Source organism: Octopus bimaculoides, chromosome 20, assembly GCF_046866305.1.
Source record: "Octopus bimaculoides isolate indiv1 chromosome 20, ASM4686630v1, whole genome shotgun sequence".
NCBI lineage: Eukaryota > Metazoa > Mollusca > Cephalopoda > Octopoda > Octopodidae > Octopus > Octopus bimaculoides.
Genome location: NC_142947.1, coordinates 41,980,000 through 41,992,499, shown reverse-complemented (window position 1 = coordinate 41,992,499; position 12,500 = coordinate 41,980,000). Strand labels below are relative to the sequence as shown.

At 37.5% G+C, this 12,500-nt stretch overlaps 1 protein-coding gene and 1 pseudogene across 2 annotated transcripts in view; both read right to left on the bottom strand.

The window, feature by feature from the left end:
• Positions 1-1,320: 1,320 nt before the first annotated feature.
• On the bottom strand, positions 1,321-6,989 carry LOC149131699 (uncharacterized; annotated as a pseudogene). Its single transcript, XR_016237673.1, has 4 exons — positions 6,704-6,989; positions 5,742-5,793; positions 3,818-3,892; positions 1,321-1,989 (listed from the first exon to the last, which is right to left on the bottom strand). The product of XR_016237673.1 is annotated as an uncharacterized LOC149131699 (transcript).
• Positions 6,990-8,556: 1,567 nt separating this feature from the next.
• Positions 8,557-12,500, bottom strand: part of LOC106878766 (short-chain collagen C4) — a 54,792-nt gene continuing 50,848 nt past the window's right edge. Inside the window, exons 5-6 of the mRNA XM_052975019.2 lie at positions 10,732-10,806; positions 8,557-9,122 (exon numbers count right to left, since the gene is read on the bottom strand). Of these exons, the coding sequence (XP_052830979.1) occupies positions 8,623-9,122; positions 10,732-10,806 (575 nt within the window). The 3' untranslated portion in view covers positions 8,557-8,622. The remainder of the gene's footprint in view (positions 9,123-10,731; positions 10,807-12,500) is intronic.

Below are 12,500 nucleotides of genomic sequence, written 5' to 3'. Positions count from 1 at the left end.
GCTGCTGACCTCTCCTGTTCGAAGGTTATGATGGACACAGGTTCGTGTGTCACATAGCTAGATAGAGGCGATGGCATCTTGGAGCTAATCAACGGCAGCATTTATCCTATTTTTCTGGACTGCCATGTTAGCTTGGCGATTATTATTAATATCCAGTACCGCTGCCGTAGCCTCCTTTAGAGAGATTTAGAAATGTTTATATATATATATATATATATATATATATATATATATAAAACACTAGCAATTTCGTCTTGGAACTAAGGTTAATTTGAGGTAAACTACAAAATAAATCTTGAGGCCATGTCAGATTTCAGTATAGCCCCGTCACTTTCCTTTTGTAATGATGGGTTGCATATGCAGCTGCGCATGCTCTGTACAGCTGAAACACATGTCGGTCATTTTAACCATCTAATTATGTTGCATCACTAACTAGTGAACTAAAAGGAAAATTTGAAGATTTAACAGCGTCCGTATTTTCTGCAATTGTTTAGAATTTACATTCAGGAAAATATTCATAATCCAGAGAAGCGAATGTGGATTTACCCATCAGAATGATTACTATGTGATGTTATCCGAACCCTTATTTTCGTTTATCTGAGAAGTATATTCTTCACACTCCAACATACGATCATGAATGCTATTCCGTATAACGTGACAGTCACAACATCCCAACCTTCTTTCGAACAGTATCTGTGCTTGCCCTGACTATATTTGCTCTCTTTGCTCTGACTTTTATGTGTGTTGTAATCGTTTTACATGAACTGTATTTAATCTTCTGGGATTTATCCTTTCTTCGAATCTGATATGTTTATGCAGCTGAGTGAAATAAAACGTCGTATTTGATGATCTCTGCTGTTGATTTCTTTCATTTTGTGTCTTATTTTCTGGAGAGGTGGGAAGGTTGTGGTATAGATACAGGTTGGGAGAATCAATATTTAGTTCTCTTGCCTTTTGAAAGATAGTTCGTGTAAATTCCAGTCTCAGAAATCTTACAGTGAAAATTTTGTGATATTTCTAAAGGAGATGATAAATATCTTAAATGAATGAGAGGTACGAATAGAGCGGAAAGCTTTGCTGATTATCAATGGAAAATAGAATGGTATGTGTCAAAGTAACCGGTTGTTATTGAAACGAAGGTGTATTTTCTGTGCTACGTAATGTGGTGGTTCATGGTCTTTGTCAAAATCCGAGATGCAATTTTAAAATCCAGATGTCTAAGATTTAGATTTTTTTTTAAGGCTGTGCATGAAAAGATGATATAATTCTTTAGCAGTACTTTATTTAGTGGTTTGTTGAATTATGAGACAGAAGAGAAAATATTGTTAAACGAAATATCATTTTATTTTAGTTTTGAATATTTTCTGAAAACAAGTATAACATTTTATTTTAACGACAGGCGTATATTAAGGAAAATATTAGGTAACACAATTAAAATTTTATATTATTTATTGTACTTCACACATATTTTCATATGGAAGCGAATTTAATTTCTATTCAATATTTACTGCAAACAACGCAGGTTAATTCTTGACCATTGACATACGGTGGACATGGCAATGAACCACAAATAGCCTGAATGAAATACAATAAAGCTCCATTTTCGTTTCTGTAACCTGCTGGATCAGCTTCTGGTGCATGGTCCACACATACATATTCATGTCTGCCCTTATGATAATGAGCCTCTGTCATCAAATATCCTGAATATTCAGTTAACCAACCAGGGTAACACTCAGTCCTGGCTGGTAACATCATAACAACAGCAGGTTGTCGTGTCAAACAGACAGCACACGGAACGTTGTGATCATAAAGTGATTTAGCGTTAGCAAAAGAAAAGAGTTTATTAGTTGGGTACAGGTCTATTTGATATTCACTGCCATAAATGAAACCTCCATCTTCAACTCCGGTAGTATAATTGGCCCAAATAGGGTAAACATAAGAGATTACTTCCACCACCTGTGTGTTGAAATAATTGTCCACCAGCCACACCTAGAATTGGTCAGAATAAATCAAGTAAAAATGATATTAAGCAAAGTTATATATGAAATAACGGAAACATTCATTACAAGTAGACACTTAGAAGAAGTTATCTTATCCTCACGCGTGAACGAATTGTGGTGTATGTGTTAGTGTTTATGTGAGTGTAAGCCGTGTGTTGCTGTATAAGAGTATGCATGAGTTCGCAGGTGTGTGTTTGCCTTCACTTCATAATTATATGTTGTGTGTATACGAGAAGATATTTGTGGTTGTGATGTGTATTGCATGGGGTAGACGTTTGTGTGTGATGTTAGTAGAGAAAGGAAATCGGTTTTGTAGTGCATGTCGCCGTGTTTTCTCGAAATGGAAAAGACGTTCACGTTTGAACGGGGATATTTTTGGTGGTGGAAATTGTAGGTGGTTTGAGTAGGACAATACGAGAGACGGCAAGATGCAGAGAACTGGTGTATGACCGGTGATGAAATGTTGAGTCGACCAAACGCGTGTGGGTGGCTAAACCTATCGGTTAGTCTCAGACCAGTCAGACCTACATACTCTTTTTGATCACACAGACTTTATTTCATGCAATATATGAACAGTGTGGGGTGGGGAGGGTAATCTTGTGATTTTCAGTGAGGACATATTCTTGAAGATGAATGGACAGCGGAGTCGGCGACCGATAAATAATATGCGTAGGGTTTATAGACAACAGATTCACAACATTTTCAAAGGATGTGAAGTTGGTTGGAGAAGAGATGGGAAGCAGTAGCTTTGAATTGGAAGTGTCGGCGTTACCTTACAAAGATATACTGGACAATTAATGAGGTTAGGTGGTGCATGAAAAGAGACAGATTTGAGGTATAGGACGAATTCGGTGAGGCGGAGAAGAATTGCAGTGCACTGTGTATTCAGTTGTGTTCTCTCAGTAATACTTAGTCTCACAATATTTGTCTCAATAAATACAGCCTTCAGTTAGCTTTTTCCGTTAGTTACAGTATGTGGTTTGTCCAGTCCACATTGTACATTGTGCGTTCATTTCATTAACCATTTACAGTCACTGTCATCAATTCCAATAGACCATGACTACAATCATTTTGCACATTAGTTATTGTCACTCAAGCTGCCACTTTTCACCTGTGGTCACTCACGTACAATTCCATTATCCGTAGCCAGTACAATTAATAACCAGTTAGCAGACTCAACATTTGACATCTACAATCCATAGCTTGTCAACCTGGAATTCTTGATCGCTATACTGGATTTCAGTCTAGCCCCTATCTGTAATTTAACTTACAGATATCTATACTCTGTGGTTATGTTCACGTGCACGTTACACGACATCCTTTTCACATGGTCAATACTAGACAACATTTAAAATTCTTTCGTTTTGGGATTTGGTTTGCAAGATTTTTTATGTGATTTCGTGTGTTGAAGCATATTCTGTTGTGTCTGGGGAGAGTCATTTTCTTATTGTGCCTTAAAATTTAACACACTCACCGGTAAAATTTCCACTTATTTCTTATTTTTTATTTTTGTTTTGACTAAACACCTAGAAAGGAGTAAGGAGTCTTGTGTAGTCTCTATGGAATCTATAGGTATCGTTTGAAACGTAATATATCATAAGATGGTTTGTGTATGTTTATATCAGACAACCCGGAAAAGAGTGTGTGCATGTGTGTGTGTGTGTGTGCGTGCGTAACGTGCGTGAGTGCGTGCGTGCGCGCGTGAGAGAGAGAGAGAGAGAGAGAAGTAGAGACAGAAAGGAGACGACACAAAGAGAGAATAGGAGAAACAGAAAAAGAAGAGAGAGAGAGAGGACAGAATTACAGAGTATACTAACCTTCATATACAAGTTTTGAATGAGGAGGACAAGTTGTTCTGCCCCACCGGGTATACAGTGATCCAACACCTGGTCCTGTGAAATTTAAATGAAACAATGTAGTTTGAAAGAAAGAATTAGTGAATCATCAAGAAAGCAGGTTGTTGGATGGGAAGGAATTGATAGAGAAGAGAGAAATATAGAATTTAAGAGAGAAAGAAAGAGTGAATGAATGAAAGTCAGAATGACAGATGTAAAAGATAAGAATAAATTATAAAGGAAGAACAAAGTTATGTGTCTATTGAGCCTACTGTTGACGTTGATGTCAAAGATTTCGGAGATTAATCTCAGCATATCAGAATGTGTATTTGTCTCCCCTATGAATGGATGTATTTATGTACGTTAAGCTGGATGTGAACATATATATTTCTCAAAAGAATAATGTCAAAATTCTTTTTTAATAGATATGTATTCAATATTATCAATTCTTGGCACCTGATGCGAATATACATCGATCAGTTACGAATATCAGCTTTGTGCTTGGCGCAAATAAGGCCATCATAACTACAATATGAAAAAGATTCGAAAGAACAACCATACCGCATCATCTGTCGAGTGAGTTAAAAGGTATCGCATCTGGATCACCCCATCCAATGCCGGTGCAACCAGCAAGAAGTCTGCAATGTAATTTGGGATGTTTGGGAAGGGAGTACAAACTTTGCGGTTCCAGGAGCCCAAAGCAGGTCAAGAAGGGAACAACCGTTAATAATTGAGAATTAAAATGTCAAAATAGTTAGATATAATCGGTGTCTCCTCTACAAAATTTCGCTGCTCCGATAACGTATTCTATGAGTGACCCATGTATGCTAGGTGGATCAGACCTCTGGACACCAAGGTAATAGTAATAGGGATGATAATCACAAATGTTTTAAGCAGAGACCTAAGAGTTTGCTCTAATTATAGGGAAGTCTATACTAGATGTCTGGAAAAGATATGTAGTGAAATTGTCGCGCCCAAAATTACTATACTGGTCAAAGTACACCCGACCAGATATTCGTTCAAAGGCAGATCTTCGAGAAAACATTGAAGTATTTCCAAAGGGAATACACTGTAAACCACGAAAAGGCATAAGATTACGGGTCATTTGACATGTTGCGGATGATTTACCAGGAAGGTGAGATTAAGGGGATAATACTGGTTGTCGTAATATACATATACAGAGGCCCAAATATTTGTATTTGTGTAAAAGCCAGATGTTTTCAATGTGGATGTTGAACTTCAATATAAGTATGCATTGTTAGTCCTCCTTTTCATAATTTTTATGATCTGGATGGACATGCGCAGCCATTGTGGTAGAGGTATCTTTGGTCATCTGTATGAGATCGGTTGACTGCCATTTGCAGACGACATGTTGCGACCTGACTCACCGCAGGGTCGCCTCCAACATGCATTGAATGGGTTGGCTGCCGAGTGCTCCAAGACAGGATGACATACACTCTATATGAAAGTGGAGCATCATTATTTCGGGTCTCTATTCACGAGTGATTGGAAGCACAAGACTGAAAAGTTTACTAAATTGTAGATATAAACACATTGAAGCGCCATCTTCGGCATTCGATTCTCAGATGAAGAGGGGGATGTAGCCCTGCACACATACTCATATACACACAATTAATGCCATAGTATAATAGAGTTACATTTCATTAAGGAAATTATTGTTAAGTAGAATATACTTTTAAATAAATTTATGCAAGTGTCTTGGTATATATTATTGATAAAATATGGACAGTGATGTTGAGCCAATTCGATGTTGGTGAAATTATAAATTATAAAGGTATGGAGATACGGGAGAATGACTTTAGCTAAACACTGTAGAATTGAAACCTGAATACTTTTTTAATATTTAGTCTCATCCCCGAACACTTCTTAATGTTTTTGTTCTTACTTGGTGTGTCATCAGGTTTATCGTCGAGAGATTTCTTGGAGATGAAATGGTTCTGTGAAAAAATTAAAATAGCATCAAACAAATAAAATTTCACATTATTTATTCTCGTTTAGAATCTAAAATCCAATGAAGACATTTTCGAACAGCTTCTTATGAAGATGTGAGTGACATCGACATATATTATTCCAGCAAGTCGATTATATCCTGTTACATCTTGGCGGTTTACTTGCATTCCTAGATCTCTGGGTATCAAGTATTTCTTTATTTCATGCATTTACATAGCAAAAACATACACATTATAAACGGAGCTAATATCGCTGTTGTTTTGTTGAGAGTAGACTAATTTCGTGGTCTACATTTCTAGCACAGAAATGTAGACCTGCATAATTTTCTGCTGACGTACGCAATAGCTCGACGCCAAACTTTCATGTACGCCGTCCTAATCTATTGTTGGTCATTAACAATAACTCAAATTGCTTTTATTGTACAATTGTTCTGCATATAGTCATTTCCCAATTCATTCCTTTCTATTTTTCAGTAAAACCCAATGCAGATCACGTAAGAGCATATTATAATTAATTACTGTCTACAAATCTTAACATTTGTTTAACAATAATATTTGTTTGTGATTATGTGAAAGTATTATAGAATTTTCCCATTATTTAATCTAACGAAATTGTATGCCAGTCGATCGAGATATGTTTTCATCTATCTATCTATCTATCTATTTGCAAAGGTACATATATATTTACATACATACATACATACATACATACATACATACATACATACATATATATATATATATATATATATATATATATATATATATATATATATATATATATATATATATATATATACACATAACAATATACATACATATATACACAACAATATACATACATGCATGCTCGCATACATACAGACATACATATATTAACACAAAATCCATGACTTACTGTTTTCGATTTCTCTTCGATTTTCCCTATTCTTGAATCTTGGTGAAGAAGCACGATGGTCAGAACGAGAAGAACCCCAAAAGCAATGAGAGAAGAAATGGAATAACGTTGCGAAATATTCCTGGACAGTTGTGCGAAATCCATTCTGGTGACAGTTGTCGGTCGTACGTGATACTTCGTGTGTGGCTTCCACAATAGATCGAGAGCGAGATCTAAGTGAAGACCTGTCACTGAATTCCACGTATTTATTGAGCGCACAACAACCCGGCTCTGTCATAAATCTTATCGTAACTTTATGAACCAATGGGATTGCTACACCTGTAAAAGTGGGTGTGAACTTATATGACAGGTTTAATTATTGGAAAGAGGTGGTTTCATATTGTCACAGAATAATTAGCATAATATATTTATGACTGACAGAAACGTGTAAAATGAAAGGATTCCAGTTTCTGGATGTATTACGTTTATTTACTAATGTTGTTATTTAATTTTCGTGGCTGATTCACTCGAAAAAAGACTGAGCATTTGCAGAAGGTGGCAAGTTGACGTCAAGCCATGTCCAAGATCTCAATGTGTAATTCACGATGTTTCCATCAACGCTGAGCTGACAACAAAAAATAACACGCAAAAAACAATGTATGGGGCCATTGACCGTCTTCTTAAAGAAATGAACGCGAGGTTTTCCCGGCCGCACGATCTTGACGCCAAATTTGGCTTCCTTATCGATGTCCAGTTTCTGCGTAATGGCAGTTTTGTGGATCGATTTCCAGACACATTGCAATACCTTTGGAAATGTCTACAGCAATGATATTGATGCAACCGAACTTTTCGAAGAAATCCTCGATTGCAGAATGCTACTTGCAGGTCGCGAACACTTCCAAATATCAAATCCTGAGGAGCTTCTCCAATTTATCGTCCAATATGGAGATGAGAGTGTGTTCCCTAATCTTCGTGTCGCGATACAAATTCTGCTGACAGGAGCTGTTTCCATTGCTGGTTGCGAGAGATCCTTCAGAAGGCTGAACCTGATCACATCCTTCCTGCGAGCTGCTGTGACACAAGGAAGACTCCGTGACATCGCGTTGCTGAGCATCGAGCGAGAAGACGTGAAGAACACCACTTTCGATTGTATCATTGACAACTTCGCGTCGAAGAAAGCTAGAAGAGACTCCTTTAAAATAGTCAATGTCTACTTTCTGAATAAATAAATTTTATGAATATTTTCTGGCTAAATAACTGTTTCGTTTTCTCTTTAAAATGGGTTGGATGGGTTAGGTTTGGAAATTGGGGGGGGGGGGGGGGGCACAAATTTTGGCTTTGCCGTGGGCGTCATTTACCCTAGCTACACCACTGGTAAGGGTATATAGATACAGGTTGGGAGAACCAATACTTAGTTATCCTGCTTTTTGAAAGATAGTTCATGTAAATTCCAGTCTCAGATCCTTAGAACATTTTGTGATATTTCTAAAGGTGATGATAAATAACTTAAATAGATGAGAGGTAGGAACGGAGCGGAAGGCTTTGCTGATTGTCAATGGCAAATAGAATGGTATGTGTCAAAGTAACTGGTTGTTGTTGAAGCGACCGTGTATTTTCTGTGCTACGTAATGTGGTGGTTCATGGTCCTTGTCAGAATCCGAGTTGTAATCTAAAAACCCAGTAGCGTCAAGTATAAGATTTTCTAAGGCTGTGAAAAAAAAAAAAGCTGATATACTTATATGGTGGTGCTTTATTTGGTGGTTTGTTGAATTATGAGACAGAACAGAAAATACTGTTAAACGAATTCTTTCTGAATACTAGTACGTTTTATTTTAACGATAGACGTATTTTAAGGAAAATATTAGGTAACACAATTAAAATTTTATATTATTTATTGTACTTCACACATATTTTCATATGGAAATGAATTTAATTTCTATTCAATATTTACTGCACACAACGCAGGTTAATTCTTGACCATTGACATACGGTGGACATGGCAATGAACCACAAACAGCCTGAACGAAATGTAATAAAGCTCCATCTTCGTTTCTGTAACCGGCTGGATCAGCTTCTGGTGCATAGTCCACACAGACATATTCTTGTCTGCCCTTATATCCGTGATAATTGGTCATCAAATATCCTGAATACTCAGTTGTCCAACCAGGGTAACACTGTGTCCTGGCTGGTAACATCATAACAACAGCAGGTTGTCGTGTCAAACAGACAGCACACGGAATGTTGTGATTATTAAGTGATTTAGCGTTAGCAAAAGAAAAGAGTTTATTAGTGTCGTAATTTTGAAGTTGATATTCACTGCCATAAATCAAACCTCCTTCTTCAACTTTTGTAGTATAATTGGCCCAAATCGGATCGTTAGGTAGACATAAGAGATTACTTCCGCCACCTGAGTGGTCCCACCATTCTCCACTAGCCACACCTAGAATAGATAAGTATATATCAAGTAAATAAGATATAAAGTAAAGTTATATATGAAATAACAGAAGCATTGATTACAGGTAGACACTTAAAAGAAGTTATCTTATCCTCACTCGTGAACGAATTGTGGTGTATGTGTTAGTGTTTATGTGAGTGTAAGCTGAGTGTTGCTGTATGAGAGTATGCATGAGTTCGCAGCTGTGCGTTTGTCTTCTCTTCATGTATATATGTTGTGTGTATACAGGTAGGTATATGTGGTTGTGATGTGTATTGCATGGGGTAGACGTTTGTGTGTGATGTTAGTAGAGAAAGGAAATCGGTTTTGTAGTGCATGTCACCGTGTTTTCCCGAAATGGAAAAGACGTTCACGTTTGAACGGGGATATTTTTGGTGGTGGAAATTGTAGGTGGTTTGAGTAGGACAATACGAGAGACGGCAAGATGCAGAGAACTGGTGTATGACCGGTGATGAAATGTTGAGTCGACCAAACGCGTGTGGGTGGCTAAACCTATCGGTTAGTCTCGGACCAGTCAGGCGTACATACTCATTTTGATCACACAGACTTTATTTCATGCAATACATGAACGAGGTGGGGGTGGAGAATTGTGAAGTTCAGTGAGGACATATTGCTTAAGATGAATGGACAGCTGAGTCGGCGACCGATAAATAATATGCGTAGGGTTTATAGAGAACAGATTAAGAGTATTTTCAAAGGATGTGAGGTTGATTAGAGAAAAGGTGGTAAGCAGCTGCTTTGAATTGGAAATGTCAGAATTACTTTACAAAGATAAACTGGACAATTAATGAGGTGAGGTGGTGCACGAAAAGAGAAAGATTTGAGGTATAGGACGATTTCGCTGAGGCGGAGAAGAATAGAAGTGCACTCTGTACTCAGTTGTGTTCTCTCAGTAATACTTAGTCTCTCTATATTTTACTTAATAAATACAGCCCTCAATCAGTTTTTCCCATTAGTTACAGTATGTGGCTTGTCCAGTCCACATTATACATTTTGTGTTCATTTCATTAAACATTTACAGTCATTGTCATCAATTCCAATAGACCGTGTTCAATTTGGGCCATGATTACACTCATTGGACATTCTAGTTAATGTTACTCAAGCTGTCAGCCTTCACCTGTGGTCACTCACGTACAATCTCACCGCTTGTAACCACTTCAGTTGATAACAACAGTTAACAGACTCAGCATTTGATATCTACAATCCATAGCTAGCCAGCCTGGAATTCTTGTTCGCTACACTGGACTTCAGTCTATCCCCTATTTGTAATTTAACTTACAGATATCTATATTCTGAGGTTAGACAACATCCTTTTCACCTGGTCCTTAATAGACAACATATAAAATTCTGTTTTGACCAAATACCTACAAAGAAGTAAGCAGTCTTGTGTAGTCTCTATGGAATCTATAGGTATCGTTTGAAACGTAATATATCATAAGATGGTTTGTGTATGTTTATATCAGACAACCCGGAAAAGAGTGAGTGTGTGTGCGTGAGAGAGAGGTAGAGAGAGAAAGGAGACGACACAAAGAGAGAATAGGAGAAACAGAAAAAGAAGAGAGAGAGAGAGGACAGAATTACAGAGTATACTAACCTTCATATACAAGTTTTGAATGAGGAGGACAAGTTGTTCTGCCCCACCGGGTATACAGTGATCCAACACCTGGTCCTGTGAAATTTAAATGAAACAATGTAGTTTGAAAGAAAGAATTAGTGAATCATCAAGAAAGCAGGTTGTTGGATGGGAAGGAATTGATAGAGAAGAGAGAAATATAGAATTTAAGAGAGAAAGAAAGAGTGAATGAATGAAAGTCAGAATGACAGATGTAAAAGATAAGAATAAATTATAAAGGAAGAACAAAGTTATGTGTCTATTGAGCCTACTGTTGACGTTGATGTCAAAGATTTCGGAGATTAATCTCAGCATATCAGAATGTGTATTTGTCTCCCCTATGAATGGATGTATTTATGTACGTTAAGCTGGATGTGAACATATATATTTCTCAAAAGAATAATGTCAAAATTCTTTTTTAATAGATATGTATTCAATATTATCAATTCTTGGCACCTGATGCGAATATACATCGATCAGTTATAAATATCAGCTTGGTGCTTGGCGCAAATAAGGCCATCATAACTACAATATGAAAAAGATTCGAAAGAACAACCATACCGCATCATCTGTCGAGTGAGTTAAAAGGTATCGCATCCGGATCTTGAGTAGAGGAACCCATTCAATAAATATATTACTCACCACACCCAATGCTGGTGCAACCAGCAAGAAATCTGCAATGTAATTTGGGATGTTTGGGGAGGGAGTACAAAATTTGCGGTCCCAGCAGCCCAAAGCAGGTCAAGAAGAGAATAACCGTTAATAATTGAGAATTAAAATGTCAAAATTGTTAGATATAATCTGCTAGTTAGATATAATCGGTGTCTCCTCTACAAAATTTCGTTGTTCCGATAGCGTACACTTGGATATAGGCTTGAAACTCCACTACGCAAGTGTGGTGCCAACAATGTCTGTACAGTTGGGATTAGGACACTCTCAATCCCCGGCTTTCGGATTGTATTATGGAGTGAATACCACTAGGTGTGAGGATCAAACTCTTGAAGCTAAGGTTGAATGAAGGACCGCTGTGACTGCAGCACGTAAATGCAACAAAAAGCGAGGACACATACAACACCTTCCTTAACGAAGTCACCTCAGATTTAAATATATCTGGGGTAAAGTCATTTGTCCTGCAAGGAGACTTGAGTGCACACCTTGCTATTGATAACCGTAAGAAGGATTGATTAGGCGGAATGTCGTCACTGAACTTAATGGGGCGGCCATGCTAGCCTTCTGTGCAGGAAACGGACTCTCTATGATATAAATATTGTTTTAAGATACGGTTATTTATAAGGGTACCTGCGCCCAAAATTACTGTCCTGGACGCAGTACACCCGACCAGATATTCGTTCAAAGGTAGATCTTCGAGGAAACATTGAAGTATTTCCAAGGGGAATACGCTGTAAATCACGAAAAGGAATAAGGTTACGGGTTATTTGACATGTTGCGGATGATTTACCAGGAAGGTGAGATTAAGGGGAAAATACTGCTTGCCGTAAAATACTTATACGGAGGCCCAATCGTTTGTATTTGTGTAAAAGCCAAACATTTTCAATGTGAATGTTGGACTTCAGTAGAAGCATTGTTAGCTTTGAATGTGTTGGTTGCTGAGTGGTCCAAGTCAGGGATGACTAACATACACTCTGCATGAAAATGGAACATCATTATTTCGGGTCTCTATTCTCGGGTGATTGAAAGCACAAGACTGAGCAGTGTGCTAACTTGTAGATATAAATACAGTGAAGCGCCAG